Below are 20,193 nucleotides of genomic sequence, written 5' to 3'. Positions count from 1 at the left end.
AATAAAACTCCATTATCCTGTACAAGTAAGGCTTAATATGACTGTCAGTGAAGATTGTTTTCCACTAAAATTATTTCCTACTATAAATCTGTCTTATGTACAGTACTTTGCAAAATCTTAGGCAGTCAAACAAAATGTGTAAAGCTTTATTTGGGTAGTAAGTGTATATTTGCACAGAAGAAAAAAAACAATTTAACATATATATGCAAATGAACAGTAAAACAATAAAAACTAACAAGAATTTCTTCTGCTCTCCAGAAAGCTACTGATATTTTTTTCTAAAAAAATCTCATCAATGACACCGCAGTAATTCCATGTATTTCTTAAATTTCACCACCAGCTCAATTAATTAATTAACTTAATTTGTTAAATAACTGAGTTTTCGATTAGCCAAACACGATGCTCTAGTGACCAAGTTAAAAAATATGGGTGAACTGGTGGTTGGTTGCCACAAATACTGGGGAGAATTTAGCAGAGGTTTTGAAACGGATAGTCTAACATACTTTGACAGGCATAATATAATAGTTTTAAACCAAGATCATTGTCATTTATTTGACTGCTTAACACTTTAGCATAGTGCTGCACTTGTTGAATCTACAGGGCTTCTGAAATGGATTAAAACTATGTAACACTGTAAACAAATATCACTGTACCACACTGTAAAAATATTCATAAATAGATGATATTGCTGCAAACCTCTGCTACAAAAATTGTCCCTTTTTATTTAATATATTTAAGACAAACTGCAGTTGGAACATCAGTGTAATAAATGCTGTACAGTGGATTCCAACAAGCTTCAGTGTAACGTCTATCCAGTTTCTGCACGTAAAAAAGGGCAGCTTTTTAAGGCTTCTGGCTCTGGCTTTATTATTTATTTGATTTTAAACTGACAAATATGCATCTCTGTGTTCAAAATAATAATGTTGTACTGAAACGGTTACAGAATGACACAGTGAAAAGAAATGCTGCTCACCTTGAATGCTGGCCTGTACAATCACGCGAGTTACATTAACGTCACGTGGTTATTTTAATGTAGCCAGAAGAGCAGTGCTATTAAGCAGTGATGCAAGGAAACCCTTGTTCATTTATTCCATGCATACCCTGTCTGAACTAGCAGCTGTAGAGAATTAAGATTTAAGAGCCGGAGCAGCAGCCACTCTGAAACACTGCTGGGAAAGACAGCAGCCACTATACAGTATAAGTCTAAATGCAAAATACAAACGTGCAGCATTGTGCGTTTGTGCCGCTCTCTGCTCACTGCGTGCGACTTGTGTCACTGTTTCAATGCATTTCTCAGTGTGTAATATTCTCTTGTAATAACATATACTCTAGTAATAATAATAATCATCATCATCGTAAGTAGACAGATAGATAGATAGAATTCATTCTTAAAATCTTCACAATAAAGGTGAATTAATAAAACCCTACAATCAGTACACTTGCTAAGAATACCAATTGTAAGGTCCCTTTAAAATAATTCCAGTGCTGCCATATGTCTGACGTAACTTGGAAGGCTGTTGACAAAGAAGTAGTGTTTCACCTGGACAGCAGCGTAATACACTCTTACTGTATAGCGCCATCTACCATCTTGTTCATCCCACGAACAAAAATAAATGATTCCAAAGAAGGTTCTGCTCGTTTCCATTTGTGCTGCTTAAAACATATTGTGGAAACACACTGACTAGTATCTGCTGTTCCAGCACACCTGTATGACAATATCATAAGGGCACTGGAACTGTATGCCTGAAGACAGTCACAGAGCTTTGGCCCTTTGCCAAATTGGTATGCAGTAAAGGCAGTTAGGCACTTTAATTACAGAGAAAAAGTATTAAAAAGAGAGCTGCTGCATATTGATTTAAAAACAATTCTAGAAATTCTCGCCAAATGAACATCAGAATTATTATAATTCTGATGTTCATTTGGCAATAACAACAACAATAATAATAATAATAATAATAATAATAATAATAATAATGAAATCTAATTGTTAATAATAAAACACAGCGTACTTTGTTAAATATTTAATATTAATATATAACAGTGCTGGGACCAGCAAAGTACGCTGTGTTTTATTATTTATTATTTTATTAAATTTACCAACAGCAAAATTTCATTAAATTTCATTTAAACATTATTTATTATTTGAAAACTTCATGTGCAGATAATTATGCGTATTACTTAAATGTCGTAAGTGACTGTCTTGCTATGATTTTAACTTACCCAAAGGACAGTGTGAACCATACAATGGCTAGTTTGATTGTGTTATCCTTCACTGGGTAGCTCAAGCATTTCATGAACGTCAACCAGATCTGTAAAAACAGAAAATTGTGCAAACTCGTTTTACCACTTAATAACAATTTCATACACTCCTTCACGCACAATAAAATAGAAATGTCAGGTCGCCTGACAGCATGTTTCTGACCTGTAAGAGGAACCATGAGAAGAACATGCAAACTGTACAGCCAAATCAGGGACGTCAAACAGCAAGTTTATACATCAAAGAAGATTTCAGCCAGAGAAATTTAGATCTTGATTTGCTGGACCAGAACTATCACAGCACTGCCATACTCACCCCATTAAGCTCAGTCTTCATCCTGAAGAGGACTTTGGACACTGGGTTTGCACTCTGAGACTCCATCTCCACCAGCTCATCAATTTGCTTTGGGATCTTAATTCTGTTCACCTGCAAGCAAAAGCGGTAAGAACCAAGCTATGGTCATCAGTCTGTCTTACACCTTACATATCAAGATTTAGCATCATATTAAGCCTTAAAACATAAGACCTGGATATAGTAAAGAGGAGGAATAACCTAACTGACTTTATTAATTTATGAATACATTTAAAAATCAAACGAAACACATCATCAGATTCAGCCAGTAGGAAGTCTTATGAATACCACTGGAAAATGTTCTACATTTGTGTATGACTCTCCCATCCAGTCAAATAAATATATGCGACAAGACAAGGGTTCTCTGTAAATTCAGCTAATGAGTCATGTTGTCAAATTGAACCACAATGTCAATATTAAAATATTAACCTAGTTTTAAAAATTCTTTAAATCAGAGTCTTCTCAAACACTTGTTACAGGTATAAAGGTTGCAGATACAGGTGTTAGAGGGAGCTTAGGCTACCGGTTAATGTTTTGAAGGAGCTGAAATTTATTTAGAAGAGAACACAGGGCGCCTGCATGGCTGTTGCAGGCTGGGATTCATCACGATGCATCCCAGCAGTTTTAATCTCCCCTTAGTGCTCTGTGCTCCTTCCCCACTGCCTCACATTAATGAGCTTCTCTCTCCGTCTGGCAGAAAGCAACACCCAGTAGTTGTTGAAATATAGGAGCTCATCAATAACCTTGTGCGAGATTCTCTGTTAATTGAAAGGTGCGGCATTTTTAATCCCCCAGCCACGCTTAGCCCCTTTCAGCTGCGCGCGGAAGGTTGGTGGACGAGACTCACGGTAAAGACTTTCTCCGGCTGGCCGCGTGCCCGCATGTTGGTGTCGTGGATGTGCTTGAGGACCATCCAAGCTTCATCATGCTTCCCCACCTGACCGGAGACACGTGGAGCTTTGTATGAAGGGATTTGGCACCGGTGGTCATCACAGCACCATAGAGAAATACACCCCCCCCCCACCGTCTCTGGGAAGCCAAGCATGGAGCAGCATGATCTTATGTGCGTTGGCATAATTTATGAGAGTCTTTATTCCGAGCCTCCCTTAGCTTGGTTTTACTGCAGAGCTCATAAAATGGATGATGATTGATCAAGGACAATTCAGCTTTCCAGGACACTCTGTTTCTGGCTCACTGACCCCCCCCCCCCCCCCACCCATCCCCCACAGCCGACGTTCAGCACGATACCTGTATATTTAACAAGACATCCAGGCTTCATTCTAAGCTTCTGACATTGCAAATAAATGAATCACACACTTGATCTTTGGCAAAGTGCCCCAAGCACTTGAGGGAATGTTAACTAGAGGTTGTCACTTGGTTACTTCATTCCATTATGATCACAGAATGCGTTTGTATTTATCAAAATTGATCAGATTGTGTGCATTTTGAGGCGAGTGCCCTTGAATGAACTGCATGAAATGATTTAAACAATCACAGAGAATTTTTCTGAGTGTGTTATGTCTGACCCCCTATCCTCGGTGATTTTTACTCAAAAGCATTTAAGTGCATTTCCTAATAAAGAAATACATAGGTTTTGGTGAGCTTCTTCTTACACATTTTCAATCATTTAATACTGGGCATTATAAAAACTTCAACATATCACGGCCTTAAAAGGCAGAAAGTCTTCATACATTTAGTCAGGTAATTAAACACATATTAAATAATAATTACAAATTAAGCTTTAGTAAACCGGACTTGACATCTAGGCTTGTAATCTATTTATTACTTTTATATCGTAGTCTTACATGCTTACCACAGTTATTAATTATTGTAATGGAAGGTGATATGGATCAGAACCAGCCACTTCTAACCGTGATTAGGCATTCTAACAAAACGTCTCAAAAACACACTTTTTAAACATTAAAGCCTACACACATCGCCATGCACGCTTGGGTTCAGGGTAAGTAAATACTGCATTCATAAAAGAAACAGGAAACCCGACAGATTTATGTTTAGATACACAGCAAGCTGCAGTGTTCCAGGAATGTTCTAATAACCTGAATTTATTAGTAAGGGGAGTCAGCAATATTTTGTCCTTTTCTAAGCACAGGAGAGGAAGAGAACAGCCTGTCCTTTACAACACCACTGAGAGCAGATAAGGAAGGCAGGTGCGTGTAATTAGCCGCGTTGTTTTGCTGCAGTTTGTACTTATACTTTAAGGTCGGTAAGATGCAGCTTAAAGTTTACAAAGTCAGGAAAGGGTCTGATCGTGAGCGTGAGTGTGTGTTTGTGACCAGTGACGCACTGATATCTCATCCAGGGTATTTGCTGGCTTTGTGCTTTGTGTTGCTGGGATAGGCTCCAGACCTCCTGTGGCCTTGTACTGGGTTAGCGGTTGGATGATGGATGGATGGATGGATGTATTGATGGATGGATGGATGGATGGATGGAAGGACCACACCATCCTATCTATACTCTTAGAGAACTTCTCTGAATTCACCAAATTAAACTCCATTATGGCACTAACAACGCATTGTATTACACATGGTGGCATGTCAGGAAGGCGGTGAATGCGGTCATGCTGTCAGGCCTACAGTTACCTCGAGGAAGAACCTGGGACTCTCAGGCACGAAGGTGAGGGACACGACGGAACAGACGCAGGGCAGAGCGCAGACCACCACGAAGACCCTCCAGCTGTGGAACTGGTAGGCCGAGCCCATGCTGAAGCTCCAACCTGCACAGATGAAGCACAGCAGCCGATGGCTCCATCTCTCAGACGGGGGCAGACATGGTCTTATCAGGAAGACAAATATGTTGAGCTTCACATTTAAGATCGTAGTCGGCCTGGTTTGCTCCCCACATATGAACCATACATTATAATGCTGCATTTCGCTTTCCACCCACACACGCACTCACTGACCCTGGATGGGATCATCAAAAAGAATCATCGATGTGTCAAATAAATGAAACTGATTTCGGAGCCTTCAGTGCTGATATCTACCTTTGCATTCTAGAAGCAAAAGAGCGACATGCTGATCAGGAAAAGGCCTAAACACAAGAAATGAACTGGACAAGAAAAGAAATTTCCCTTTCAGCTTCCAGTATATTTAAACTCTCTGCGATTTTCTCAGTTCTAGACGTTTCCCTTAAAGCACCATCCTGTGCCCAACTCATTGTACGTACAGCCCCAGTTTTACAAAGGATATCATGTAGGCAACATGAACGGTATACTATAGAAAAAAAACCTCGGCCGAAAATAGCCCACAATTAATCCTCCTCTTCCTCGCTTCGGGCCAGTAGTAGGGGGCTTACACACATTTTCCCCCAGTGGCAGAGCAGATAACCACAGTCAGCCTTCTATTTAAGGGATGGGTGGCCCAGTATCTTCAGAAGGATCGCTGGAGACAAACTGCACGCGTGCACATTTCTGCCCAGGTTAATGTTAATCTCTATGCAAAAGGCAATTACGGTAAGTGCCTCCTCACACAAAGGTAGCAGCGCGTCCATTGAAACAGACACAATCACTCCACTTCTGAGTGCCGCTGCAGTCTTCACGGTGTCTCCCCTCTCTCCGTGACTGAGGGGAAGAGTGGAATGCGTGAGAAAGGGAAAGCGCTGCCTGATGTGACCACGGCGACTCCGGCATTCATTATCTCAAAGCACTGTCTGCTTCATCACTCATTTGAGTGTTTGCGCTTGATAGAATTTGCACTAAATCTTCCGTAAAAGAGTACTTACTTAAGCTAGCCCCTTAGCTAGCAAATAAAAAATGAAGTACTCTGTTAATCTTCAGGGGCTGGGAACGTGTTTTGGTGCTGAACTGCACTGTGGTCTCCCCCACCTCCCCCCCAAACCAAACTGAGCCTTTGGCTCTTGTCACCACTACCCCAATAAATCTTTCAAGGAACTGCCCTTGTGAAGAAGGAGAGCTCCACCCCACGTCCCACTGCATCATGGGAGTGCACTTGATGCAGGAAATCACTGGCCGCAGTGCGTGTGTGTGAGTGCGCTCGCTCCCGTGTGTGTGTGTGTGTGCCTTCACACAGTTCAATATCACCTTTTCACTTGGTTGGGCAGTAAAGAAGTGTGAATCACGCAGACAAAACCCGCAGTGCAGCTTATGTCAGAGAACTATGGGAAATGCCCATAAACACATAATGAAACAAGAGGGCAGGGTAAACCTTCTCAGAATTAACAAGAGGCAAAGTAATATACACTTAACTTTGTTTCTGAATTTCTGTGCAGGCAACACAAATAGATTTGTGAGAATCTTTATTTTTCTAAATCTGCAATCATAAAAACCCCATTTAATTCTATTCCACCCATTTACCTTCCAACCACCTACACTGATCCGGATCATTGGACTGAACTGAGCTGAGGATGGTAAATCTAAATGCTAACTTCATTACTTCACGTCACTTTTACCTTCACACCAACTGTGTCCAGGACACGAAAGCCCAGAGGCGTAGCTGGAAATTTTGGACCCCCTGACAAATGTCACCTTGGGCCCCCCTGCAAATATGGGTCCCACACATAACTTTGGGATTCATCACAATTTTGTGTGTGTGGGGGGCATCCCCTCTCAGTAGATTTTGCTCAGTGGGGTGGCCACTGAAGGTAGACTTTGGGGAGCCCATACAGGGCCAGGCCCCCTGAATCTGTCAGGATATTTGTGTATTTCAGGAAAATATTCTCATTTTGATCATCCAGACAGTCTCACAATAACCAGAGGTCTACCCTGAAAAGAATCAGACATACTGACTTTTGTTAGGCACCCCAGCAGCACTGCCCTCTAAGTGAACTCCTCTGAATTAAACTGAGGGGTCTTTCGATTAGTACATAGCAGAGCTGCTCTATTCACTAGCCAGAGATGACTCACTCAAGGTACTGCATTCACTCTGTTCCCAGTACTACAAGGTACACCATTCACTCAGCTAGTGAAGCTCTGGTACTACAAAGTTCCCCATTCAGTCTGTTCCCAGTACTACAAGGTACTCCATTCAAACTGTTCCCAGTATTACAAGGTATTCCATTCAGTCTGTTCCCAGTACTACAAGGTACTCCATTCACACTGTTCCCAGTATTACAAAGTATTCCATTCAGTCTGTTCACTGCTACAAAGTCTGTTCCCAGTATTACAAAGTACTCCCCTCATTCTGTACACAGTACTACAAGGTACTCCATCCAGGGTGTTCACAGTACTAGAAGGTACCCCATTCACCCTGATCCCTGCACTACAAGATACTATACTCCATTCACTCTGATCTCACTACTACAAGGTTTCACACCAAAGACATTCCCTGTTGCATTTGTAGGTGTTACCAATTATGAACATATGCTCAAGATATAGTATATTACTATATTGAATGAACATATGGCTAATAATCTACAATATACTATGCAAAATTTTATATGATAATTCCATCTTCTCTATTCCATAGATTATTTTATGTAACAGTTTGAACTAAATGTTTTACACTGAAGCATAAAATGCATTTATAAAACTGATGCACCATACAAATGATCTTAAATACACCTTCATGGCTACTGACATAAATGATCCCATTTCTCATTCCCTGTAAGATTACTTGTTTGCCAGATCTATCTGTATTTATATAGAAATGCATGCAGAACAAGAGTAATAGGGTGGTGCAGTGGTTAGCACTGTTGCCTAACACCACTGGGACCTAGGTTTGAGTCTGCTCCTGGGTTACATGCGTGTGGAGTTTGCATATTCTCCCCATGTCGTCATGGGGTTTCCCCCAGGTATTCTGGTTTCCCCCCACAGTCCAAAAACATGCTGAGGCTAATTGGAGTTACTAAAATTCTCCATATGTGTGAGCGAATGGTGTGTGAGTGAATGGTGTGTGAGTGAATGGTGTGTGAGTGTGCCTTATGATGTGTTGGCCCCCCATCCTGGGTTATGCCCGTAGCTTCAGGGATAGGCTCCAGACCCCTTGCGACCCAGAAGGGTCAGTGGTTTGGAAAATGGATGGATATAGAATGGTGCTTCATTGCATGCTTCAGCTGAAGTTTTAGTCGTGTATCCTACTCCCAGTTTATGGCAACTCAACAACTCAGGGGCTGCTCAAATACCCCCCAAAATAAGCACAAAACCGGAAATACACACCATGGTTTTTTGAATACATACACAAGCTTGTTGTCCCAGCAGAAATTCATCACTGTAGAAGGTTTCTGCAGTAAGAAGGAGGGAAGTTTACCAGAAATAATGTATCTGTTTAAATATTATGCTGCATGAAATCATGCTGCAGAAACAACATCTTGAGATCAGCAAATTATTCATGACTCAAATATTATAAATAAGCAATAAAGACTACAGCAGCATAGTACATGATAAGCAGTATGTCAGATGGACAGATGAATGGATATTACAGGTTCTACAGATTTCAGATAGTAAGGATTATTCATAACAAACTAAGCTTGACAGCTGTGCTAGGCAGGACTTTAAGATTTCTTTGGTCATAGACCTTTGGAATAGCCGCGGGCATTTTCCCAAAAGCAGAAAGATCATCCTGAAACACCATATAGAAAAGCAGTTTTTCCTCGCAGTGTTTGAGAGGGTCAGTGTGTACATCAGTGGGAGGACCACAGAGCGGCCAATAAGCCCCGAGCTCATCTGGAGCGACACTGTGCCTCGTCTCCATGACCACGTGCTCGGCTGTAAGGAAGCTGAGCCATCAGCACACAGCACCTCCTCCCATGACAAGCAGACCTTGGAGGTGGAGGCACCTAGACTGTGGCCTCCTGAAGAAGCCCTCGGTGACACACAGCCCTGCAATACTCCACCCTCCCAGCTGAAGGGACCGTAAGAGATGGCTTTAGGACCCGGCCTCGTATTCCTTCACTCATCACCGTCTGAAAGAAGGTAACGCGGCAGAACCAACTTATTCCAAAGGCCAAGTTAATAGAAAATGTTAAGGCTGAAAACTAATCGATTGACCTCAATTATGAGCTGCAACTCTTCATAAGCAAGAGAGAGAAAATGAGCTTTCTTTATGGGAGACCTGTTTTCTTTGTCAAGGTTCATTCTCCTTTATGTAAAATCGATGAGGGCCCTCCGTGATGAAACGTCTGCCTGCGCTGACCCCCCTTGCTATACAGAACACTTGTGCTATTGAACATATAACCGAGTCGTGCTTTGACACACTACAGAAACTCCAGAGCTCATCATCAGCTGTTAGCTATTAGCAGCATAACAGTGGCTTTTTAACTTAAAGGAATCACCTGACTTACGGAGATATTTCAGTCACCAAAACATTGAAAACGCCATTGGGAATCCTGAAGACTTAGATATTATAATTCTATTATAAATGTTCTGGGGGAATACCATCCATATGCTGTCAGGACTGCACCTAGTAATAATTTCATACCCACGAATCTGATATGTGTGTACAGGAAAGACCGTATATTTTAAAGTTACGAGTTTTATTGAGGCGGCATGGTGGTGCAGTGGTTAGCACTGTTGCCTCACACCACTGGGACCTGGGTTCGAGTCTCCGCCTGGGTCACATGTGTGCAGAGTTTGCATGTTCTCCCCATGTCATCGTGGGGTTTCCTCCGGGTACTCCGGTTTCCCCCCACAGTCCAAAAACATGCTGGGGCTAATTGGAGTTGCTAAAATTGCCCGTAGGAGTGCGTGCGTGAATGAATGGTGTGTGAGTGTGCCCTGCGATGGGCTGGCCCCCCATCCTGGGTTGTTCCCTGCCTCGTGCCCATTGATTCCGGGATAGGCTCCGGATCCCCCGCGACCCAGTAGGATAAGCGGTTTGGAAAATGGATGGATGGATGGATGGATGGATGGAGTTTTATTGACCACGTCAGCTGTGTTGTGCCGGATACACACAGCTGTGCTGGATTCATTTTCTCTATGATTAATGGTCACGGTGTACGTTTTTCTTTTTGCCTTAAGCAATTTAAACACATTTTCATATTAGGAGATGCTCTTAATCAAGGTCACAAAAAGATGTGCTAGATTAGAGTAGCATATACATTAGCCACATGTGCTACACAGAGTGAATTACGTAAATAATAACGTAGGCATGCGGTAGATTTTAAACGCTCTGGTAACAATGCAAAGAAACCCTAGTTTGGGTGAATTTACATGACGTGAATTAGAGTGTCTGACTGCATTTTATATATTGTGCATAAAAAATAACTACCTGGCCGCTGGTTTATCCAAAAACAGCAGCAACTTCTCTCTGAACAAGCTCAGCACCTTACATTCACTGAGCTACTGTAACTTATAGACTTTGATAGTGGGGAAGGACAAAAGTTTAAGCTGGACAAGGTCCACTTATCATAAATATCCCTTCACATTAGAGATTGTGGTGATTACAAGCGAGTTAGCGCACATACAGTATAACACCAACATAGAAACCCTTAGCACGGTGCTGACTGGACATGTAGCTAGACTAGACATAAACGCTCGTAGGTTATTGCCTTAATTTAGCTAATACTGTGTGTGAGCAATGGTGCCATAATTAATGGTGAACCAAAATAACCCCAACAAAGGAGGTGAGATTATGTAAACAAATGCACTGCGACAGGACAGGAGGAGGGTAATGAAAACCGCAGAGGGCACAAGATGCAGGACGGAACTGCAAAGGTATTTCGAGACGAAACAGCGGGCTGCTCCTGCTTCGGTTTCCCTGAAATGACAAGCTTAGGGCCACTGATTATATTTTACTGTTTTTAAACCCTTGTTTTATGGACATTTCTGTTTCAGTGCTGGTTCCTTAAACCTGGCGATGTCAAAGAACACCCTTCTGTTAATGAGCCAGAGCTTATTCTCTGATTCTCTTGAGGTTCCTCTCGTGCACCGAATGCGGGAATAAGGCTGCAGTCAGGCGCTCTTGGCAAAAACGGCAGCGGTCTGACTAATAAGACTAGATGACCCAGCGGCTGGAAGGTGCTATGTTCTCAGGGGGAGACAGGCTTCTTCAAAACACTGTGAGTGCCACAGAATTCAATGTGAAGTGTCGGGTTCTGAGTCAGGCAGGAGGGAGCGCATCACACTCGTCTGGCGAGGGGCATACTGTAACTCACAAACCGAGCTTTGAGAGTCCGGTGCTGTTTGGGCCCAGGACATGCCAGCGTTTGCCTTTGAAGTGAAGGTCAGCAGTCAAATAAGGCTGCATTAGGGTATAACTCTGCCAAGGAACCTCATGCAGGGATCCCACTAGTAACATGTCTCCGTTGCACCCTGCACAGCAAAAAAACATCTATTATCTACAGCGCAGTTCCCGCCTCTGCCCCCCCCATGTATGCATTACACAATTACGCTGGTTAACAGCACTAATAGGCTATATTACATTATCATTTTGCCTTTACTTAGGTGGGGTCTCCTCACTGTCTTATACTCCACCAACAGACACACTGAAACTTGGTTATATTTGGCTGTTTTACAGTTATGGTATCGTGTGGCATGGGAGGAAAATGGTAAAGTCAACGAGATAATCAATCCACTAACGCTAAGTAACATAGAGGGAACTTTCTGACACAGGTACAGTGTGAATGTGAAACTATAACAGATTACAGTGTTGGGGGTGGAGTGGGGTGGGGGCTTCTCTCCCTTTATTCACTGCATTGATATCAATTGAGAGTTCGCAACTCGTGTTGCCTTGCCCTTATGGAAGACTGAGTGGGCATGAAAATGTATCTATCCTTGGTTGTTTTTACATGATACATGAATGGGTTTTGCATGTGAAAGGCGGTTACACACGGGGAGAGTTATGCTGTGTACAGTGCAGTTAGACGAGTCACATACACAGACTCTGTGGTGCAGTTAGGCTGAGTCACATACACAGTTAGGCTGTGTACAGTGCAGTTAGACGAGTCACATATACAGACTCTGTGGTGCAGTTAGGCTGAGTCACATACACAGTTAGGCTGTGTACAGTGCAGTTAGACGAGTCACATATACAGACTATGTGGTGCAGTTAGGCTGAGTCACATACACAGTTAGGCTGTGTACAGTGCAGTTAGACGAGTCACATATACAGACTATGTGGTGCAGTTAGGCTGAGTCACATACACAGTTAGGCTGTGTGCAGTGCAATTAGGCTGTTATGTTGTTGAGTGAAGCACTGGACATAGGAAGTAGTTATAACTGTCACTGAAAAATAACTTGCCTTATATTAATTCATATAAGCATTAATTATTTGTTTACCTCCATAGACAGAGAGGGAACACTCCAACAATGAACTATTAAAAAAAACATCTTGTAGGGCTGGGCAGACCGAGGCATCGCGAGAGCAGTGAAAGACAAGGACACTTACTTGCTAGAAAAAACAGGCTCTTTAATTGCAGTCATTAACAGGATTATAACAGGCACCCGACGAGCACCAAAGCCGAACGCATGAAGGTCTGATGTCTGCGTTTTTTTTCAGCAGTGCTCCCACGCCAAACCTCTGCAGGAAACACGTGTAACATAACAAAGAAACCAACCTACAGAGGGTGGCACTACCCTCTGTTTTGCCCTTCTATGGTTATAAATTAGGGCTGAAAAATAATTTCTTACACGAAAGGACTCCTCAGTACGCAAACTACAGTATCATGAAATCCAGTCTCATATTTTCCTTCAGCTGTTACCTTTCTGAGGTCTTTCCCAGTGGAGCTGCAGTTCTGTCGCAAACGGTGAAACGCAGGCAGAGAGGAAATCATACTGATGCACTTTTGGCACAGGGGAAAACATACACACCAGGCTAATCTCCTAACGCTTTGCAAAAAAACTGGATGGAATGAAACTCCTGACCAAGATAAATAAGGACTCTTCCCCTCATCTGCCTTCCGCTTTGCAGAATCGTGGTCATATGAGTCGGTTCAGGACAACAGCAACCTGGCTTCCAGCTACGCAGACAGGATCGCAGGTCACTCCTTTCTAAGAAAACATATTACATTGGCATAACTATGCCACAGTGCTTTTGAAAACATGCTCTCCTGACCTGAAAATCTTTTTTCATAAACTGCAAGTCCTGCTCTTCTCCCTGAGAATCTGTCTCTTTTATTCAGACTGGCGTATACATTCTTATACCTTTTTGCTTGAAGTGCAAGAGAGACTAGCTGAGCAGGACCTGGGCTAGAAAAGAACAATCTGGAATGCCAGATTATTGTTGTAAGACACATTTGATCAAGGATCTCCTTGAATACAGACAGTACATCACATATGCTACCAGGGAGGAGAAGATACTAGACCACTTCTACGCATAGAGCTCTGAGACATTCCAACCACACCGCGGTCCATCTCATCCTGAAGTACAGGCAAAGACTAAAATGAGTCAAGTCCATTGTATCCAGTGAGAAAAGATGCAGCAAATATACCATAGCAAAGCTACAGAGCTGGTTTGACTTTACACACTGGAATGTTTTCAGGGTTGCAACCAGAAGACAAATGCACAGGCACAGTGACATCATGCTTTTGTGAAGACCACCATCTCCCTGAAAGGTCCTGGGTTATTTACAAGCCTGACAAGCCAAGGCTCACAGCAGAACTCAGAGAGCTTCTTAGGGCAAAGGAGGATGTCCACACTGTAGGAGTGAGGATAATAAGACTGCAGGGTGCAGCGCAGAGAAGGGAGACAGAGCGGCCAATCAAAGGTGCTCTGAAAAAATGAAGAACAAGTTCTCAGCCAGTGATTGGTATTCGCCGTGAAAGGGGATGCAGAAAGTTACAAATAGAAAGAGCACCTATCCACAGACAACTGCATTTCAGCTACAGGTCTAAACAGATTCTACTGCAGATCTGAAAGGCCTGAAGCTGACCCAGATCAGCCCCCCTACCCATGATTCATCCTGTCTGCCGCGCAACTGCACTAATCTGCACACAACTGACAGCACACCTGCCCCCCATGGCCAGCACTGCATCATATACTACACATTTATTTATTCAAAAGTATTTACTAGTTAATGTTGTCTGTAAGTTGATTTATTGATTTCAACTACACCCTGTCATGTTTGTTATATGTCACTGCAAGCACTGGGCCAAGCTGAATTCCTCAGCCAATGAGCCTAATTCTGATTCCGACATATAATATATCAACAGCATTTTTTCATACATTCACATTCATTCATTCTGCAACATTGCCTCTTTTCCAGCCCTCTTGTAATTCACTTTATTGATAGACGTCACTTACTTCCTGCACAGTGAATTATATAAATCATGGGGCTCTGTCTCATCTGTCCCATCACTGGCGCCAGTGTCCTTTAAATATCCCCAGTGCAGCATGCATTAATCATTAAACCCCCACCCCCACCCCCACATTCTCTCCGAAATGACTCACAACACAAAGCAGGGTCTTATCCCAGATTTACAGGTAGCCTATGCGTATTGTCCTCAGATAAGTCATTAATATAACGATTAATATACAAACTTTATGAAAGATGCTATAAACTTGTTCCTGTTGCTATATTTTAATGCCCTTTATCCTGGTGGACAAGAGACGCTTAAACCTTGCACAAAGGCAGCTATTGTTTCATAAAGCAGGACAATATGTTTTATCCTTTCGCACAATGTATTAAAGTATAGTACAAAGAAAAAGTCATTTTTATGTTATATATTCACATCTGCCTTTAATACAGTCACATCCACACTACACTGTGCATTTCTCCGATTAATGCAAATTACACAGAAGCTGAGCAATACACCGGGAATTTTGTTTCTCAACCAAAACATAATGTGTTGCATAATTTATTGTAATTTCTTAGCGAGAGAAATTGCAGCTGAATACATGTTTAATTGAGTTGTGAGAGGGATTGATTATTATCCACATTAGCTAAACCTACAAGAACAAGTGAACAGACATCAGACCAGCAGCATTGTGGGCAGATGGTAGGTAAACGCCCCATTACTTAAAGGTTAAGGGAACTATTAGGACAGTAGAGTGGAAGGATCGCCTGCACTATTTTATTCTGAGGGATTTTCATCAAGGCACATGATCTACTAACTATGCCCAGTCAAGGGCATTTCACTTGCCTCTTCCAATCTCCACAACCTGTAGCTAAAATAATTTTTTGTCCACTAGAGGGCGCTCACCATAGTGCGGGATGATGGCCCAGGCCATGGCGGACGCGTAGATGCCCCCGATCATCCAGAACATGCAGAGCCAGCTCAGATGCTCGCCGCGCTTCTCCCGCGCCAGCACCTCTGCGAAGAACGAGAAGACGATGGGCACAGCACCGCCAATCCTACAGGAAGGAGGAGAAGGCAAAGAGTTTGCCAAGGCTGTTCCAGGAAAGCAAGCGACTGGCAAATGAGATGTCAAAAGAAAACATACAACACCCACAGAGGACTCCTATAAAACTGACTCCTTTTTTCCAAAGTGAAGCGGTGTGTTTGGGACACTATGAATGAACTGGTACAGTTATAATGATTTATAAGACATGATGGAGTCAGTACTGATGGCAGATAGTGATGTCAGAGATAAGATTTCTTATATGTGGTATACAGTGGGAAAAAAATACCCAGTGCAAGCGAGAGGATCATGGGTATAAGTGTCATCACAATGATTGCGAGAAGCATTTACTCTCTGTGTGGCCAACAATGACAGAAGGAGGCTGTGCAAGCAGAGGTGGAACAGGACGCACATTTCACTTGCACTCTTAATGGTTTTAAAACAAGAGATTCTGCATATATACTAAGACAGAGAGGAAACAGTGTGTGGTGAGGTTCAATAGCGCAGTGGGGCAGTGTCACCTCACACCTCTGGCTGCGGTTTCAGTCTGTTCCTTTAATCCATTACACCAATAACGGTTAAATAAAGAAAATCAAACTGCTTCACCTAATACATTTTACGGAACACTGCAGGTCTTTTTTTTTTTAAGTACGTTTTTTTTTTTAAACTGCTTGCTGTGCTAGACGAGAACCTGAAATGATTCAGACAGCAAGAAAAAGCAGACGCCTCTCGGGCTATTTATCTAGGTGGTGTAATGAACCTGCCAAGACAAGACACAGAGAACGGAAAGCTCTTCTGCAAAGCCTTCCAGCCTCCAGTTTCCACCAGATCATTTCCACGTCTTATATAGATCTTATATAAAACAAACCATCTGCCTACAGAGCTTTCTAATAATATCCATCACTGCCTTGGCGTCGTTGTGCCTTCAGGGTTCCTGTCCTGACCGAAGACACCTTCACACCAACTAAGTGCATTAAGTCCTCAACAATTAGATTTTTTGTAATATTACACACTGTACCTGTGCAATGGTAGATCTAAACTTATATGGTGTTTTGCCCCCTCTGTTGTAATGTTCACTAAGTCTATGCTTTTGTGATACAGTTGTAAAGAAGCAAGGTATGATGGTTTATTTGAATACTAAATAACTGCCAATCTAAACATGGTTTACTAAAGAACAGGTGATCAACTTCCATCCATCCATCCATTTTCCAAACCGCTTATCCTACTGGGTCGCGGGGGGTCCGGAGCCTATCCCGGAAGCAATGGGCATGAGGCAGGGAACAACCCAGGATGGGGGGCCAGCCCATCGCAGGGCACACTCACACACCATCCAGTCACACATGCACACCTACGGGCAATTTAGCAACTCCAATTAGCCTCAGCATGTTTTTGGACTGTGGGGGGAAACCGGAGTACCCAGAGGAAACCCCACAACTACATGGGGGGAACATGCAAACTCCACACCCAGGCGGAGACTCGAACCCAGGTCCCAGAGGTGTGATGCAACAGTGCTAACCACTGCACCACCATGCCGCCCCAGTGATCAACTTATGGTATACTAAACCACTACCAATTAAAACATGGTATACTAAACAACCAGCAATCAAAACACGGTATACTAAATAGCCATCAGTCAAAACATAGTATACTAAACACAGGGACGGATTATGGGTTGTGTGGGCCCCTGGGCAAAACGTTCACCAGCACCACCACCACAACCACCACAATTCAAGGGCCCTTGGCAGCCAAATGCCCTCCCTATAGGGTCAGGGGCCCTTGTAGGCAGAGGATCAAAGAATGTAGGCCCTCTAAAATAGACAAACGAAAATACATTGTGCAAATTGTTTTGGGTTAGGGGCCCCACGGGCCCCCTGCACCCCAAGGGCCCCTGGGCAGCGGCCCGCTGGCCTGGTCCGTAATCCGTCCCTGACTAAACAACAGCCAAACAAATCATGGTATACTAAATAACTGCCAAAATTAAAAATACAAATCCAAAAACCTCACATTTATATGTGAAAGTGATTACTGTATGACACACATACTGTACAGGTTTGTTCTGGGAATTCATGTAATCTCTCAGTATCATGCATAATTATTGTAACTTCTGACAGTTAACTAAATTATGTTTTACACTGACACCGATCATCAAGCAGAACTTAGCAGCCTCATGCTAATTTGCTTGTTGGTCATAAAATGCTTCCTTTCATATGGCCAAGATCCTTGGAGGAAATTAATTTAATGATTTCAAAGGACTAAATTAGATATTTTTAAAAAATTATTACGCTGTAGTAAATATCTTCCACAATTAATTAGTACAGTATTATTGTTAAATAATCAATATTTAAGGTAAAAATCTTTGTTGTTTGTTTGTCTCTTGGTTGTTTATGTTGTACAGTTAAAAGACATCCATTTTAATCATGGGAAAACGGGCGCAAGAAAATAATGGATGCAAACAAATGGACTTCGAAAAGCAATAGAGGTACGAGCAGCAATTCTGCAGCAAGTGATTTTCAAGGCAACATAGTAACAGAACAAAGAAGATTCAGTTACAATTGCTGGATTCCATATGTTAAAAAAATCAGGAAAGTGATAATACCGGTTTTACAGCAAAATTATTCACAAAGTCACTCCTTCGTTCCTTAATGTTCCCAAAACCACTCATTCCATGCCAGACAACAGAGAACCCATCCAATCACACACCAGGTACAAGGCAGAATACACCCTAGCTGGGAAAAATAATATGGCAGAAACACAGACATTTACAGTAATACCTCACCCTTCATCAGTCAAAAAACACCGTAACACGAAAACCCCCTATAAACACCTAATAAGCATTTCCCTTACATGTATAAACCTCATTAATGCTAAATTAAAAAAAAACAAAAAATTATCAAAAAAATTAGGAGCGATGTCCATGTTTCCATATACTGTACTATATTTTTAACAAAGAAGGACGAGGTATTACACTACTGCTAATCTGAAATATCTCAGTATGATGAATCGGTCTTCACTGCCAAATCATACACAAATATATAATTTCAAGGGTATTATTTTTTATAAGTTTATGTTGAGAATGAACTATTTTGCTTATAATTACAAAAACAGTACTGTATTTTGCATTCAGCAATGCTATTTTGATATGGAAGAGATTTTCATACCAGCTTTCATTTCGATACTATGCCAGCAACACGTTTCAAAAAAGTTGGGGCAGGGGCATGTTTACCACTGTGTTACAATGTGTTTTGAAAGTGAAATTTTGCCTGATATAGGATTTCAGCTGCTCAACAGTTTGGGGTCTCCTTTGTTGTATTTTTTATTTCATGATGCGCCAAATGTTTTCAGTGAGTGACAGGTCCGGACTGTAGGCAGGCCAGTCTTGCACTCGAACTCTTCTTCTACAGAGCTATGCCATTGTAATACGTGCAGAATATGCTTTGGCATTGTCTTGCTGAAATACACAAGGTATTCTCTCAAAAAGACCTCTGGATGGCAGCATGTGTTGCTCCAAAGCCTGTATATATCATTCAGCATTGATGCTTCCTTCCCAGATGTGCAAGTTAGCCAAGCCATGGACACTAATGCAGCTCCACACCATCACGGATGCTGGCTTTTGAACTGTCCACTGATAACAAGATGGATGATCCTTCTCCTTTATAGTACGGAGGATGTGGTATCCATGATTTCCTAAAAGAACTTGAAATTTTGATTCATCAGACGAGAGGACAGTTTTCCACTTTGCCTCAGTTCATCTTAAGTGGGCTCGGGCCCAGAGAAGTAAGTGGCAATTATGGATCATGCTTAGATATGGTTTCTTCTTTGCGTGGTAGAGTTTCATCCTGCATTTGTGGATTCAGCAAAGAACTGTGTCCACAGACGGTGCATGGTTTTCAGAAATGTTACTGAGCCCATGCAGTGATTTCCACTATAGAATCATGTCTGTTTTTAATGCAGTGTTGCGTGAGGACCTGAAGGTCCCTTGCATACAGAGATTTCTCTGGATTCTCTGATATTATGTATCATAGATGATGAAATTCCCAAGTACTTTGCAATAATACGCTGAAGTTATTCTTAAATTGTTGCACTATTTGCCCATGAAGCCTTTGAAAGTCTCTTGTTGCCCCTGTCCTGACTTTTCTGAAATGTGTTCCTGGTATCAAATTCAAACTGAGCATATATTTGTCACAAAACAATAAAACTTCTCAGTTTTATCATTTGACATGTCTTTGTTCTATTTTCTGTTAATATGCCTTTATATGATTTGCATTCTGTTTCTATTTACATTTTGCACAGCATCCTAACTTTTTTGGAAATGGGATTATATGATAACCCTAACCCTAACCCTAACCCTAACCTAACCCTAACCCTAACCCTAACCCCAACCCAGCCTAAATCTTG

At 42.1% G+C, this 20,193-nt stretch overlaps 1 protein-coding gene across 3 annotated transcripts in view; it reads right to left on the bottom strand.

The window, feature by feature from the left end:
* The window catches only part of LOC125745840 (synaptic vesicle glycoprotein 2C-like), a 60,377-nt gene that overhangs the window by 15,235 nt on the left and 24,949 nt on the right, over positions 1-20,193 (bottom strand). For all 3 annotated transcript variants that reach the window (XM_049019066.1, XM_049019068.1, XM_049019067.1), the window contains 5 exons: positions 15,660-15,811; positions 5,209-5,342; positions 3,456-3,545; positions 2,573-2,683; positions 2,221-2,309 (listed from right to left, as the gene is read on the bottom strand). In XM_049019066.1, coding sequence (XP_048875023.1) covers positions 2,221-2,309; positions 2,573-2,683; positions 3,456-3,545; positions 5,209-5,342; positions 15,660-15,811 — 576 coding nt within the window. The remainder of the gene's footprint in view (positions 1-2,220; positions 2,310-2,572; positions 2,684-3,455; positions 3,546-5,208; positions 5,343-15,659; positions 15,812-20,193) is intronic.

This window comes from Brienomyrus brachyistius, chromosome 7, assembly GCF_023856365.1.
Source record: "Brienomyrus brachyistius isolate T26 chromosome 7, BBRACH_0.4, whole genome shotgun sequence".
Classification (NCBI taxonomy): domain Eukaryota; kingdom Metazoa; phylum Chordata; class Actinopteri; order Osteoglossiformes; family Mormyridae; genus Brienomyrus; species Brienomyrus brachyistius.
The sequence above is the reverse complement of the archived record's forward strand: the minus strand, read 5'-3'. Positions and strand labels throughout refer to the sequence as shown.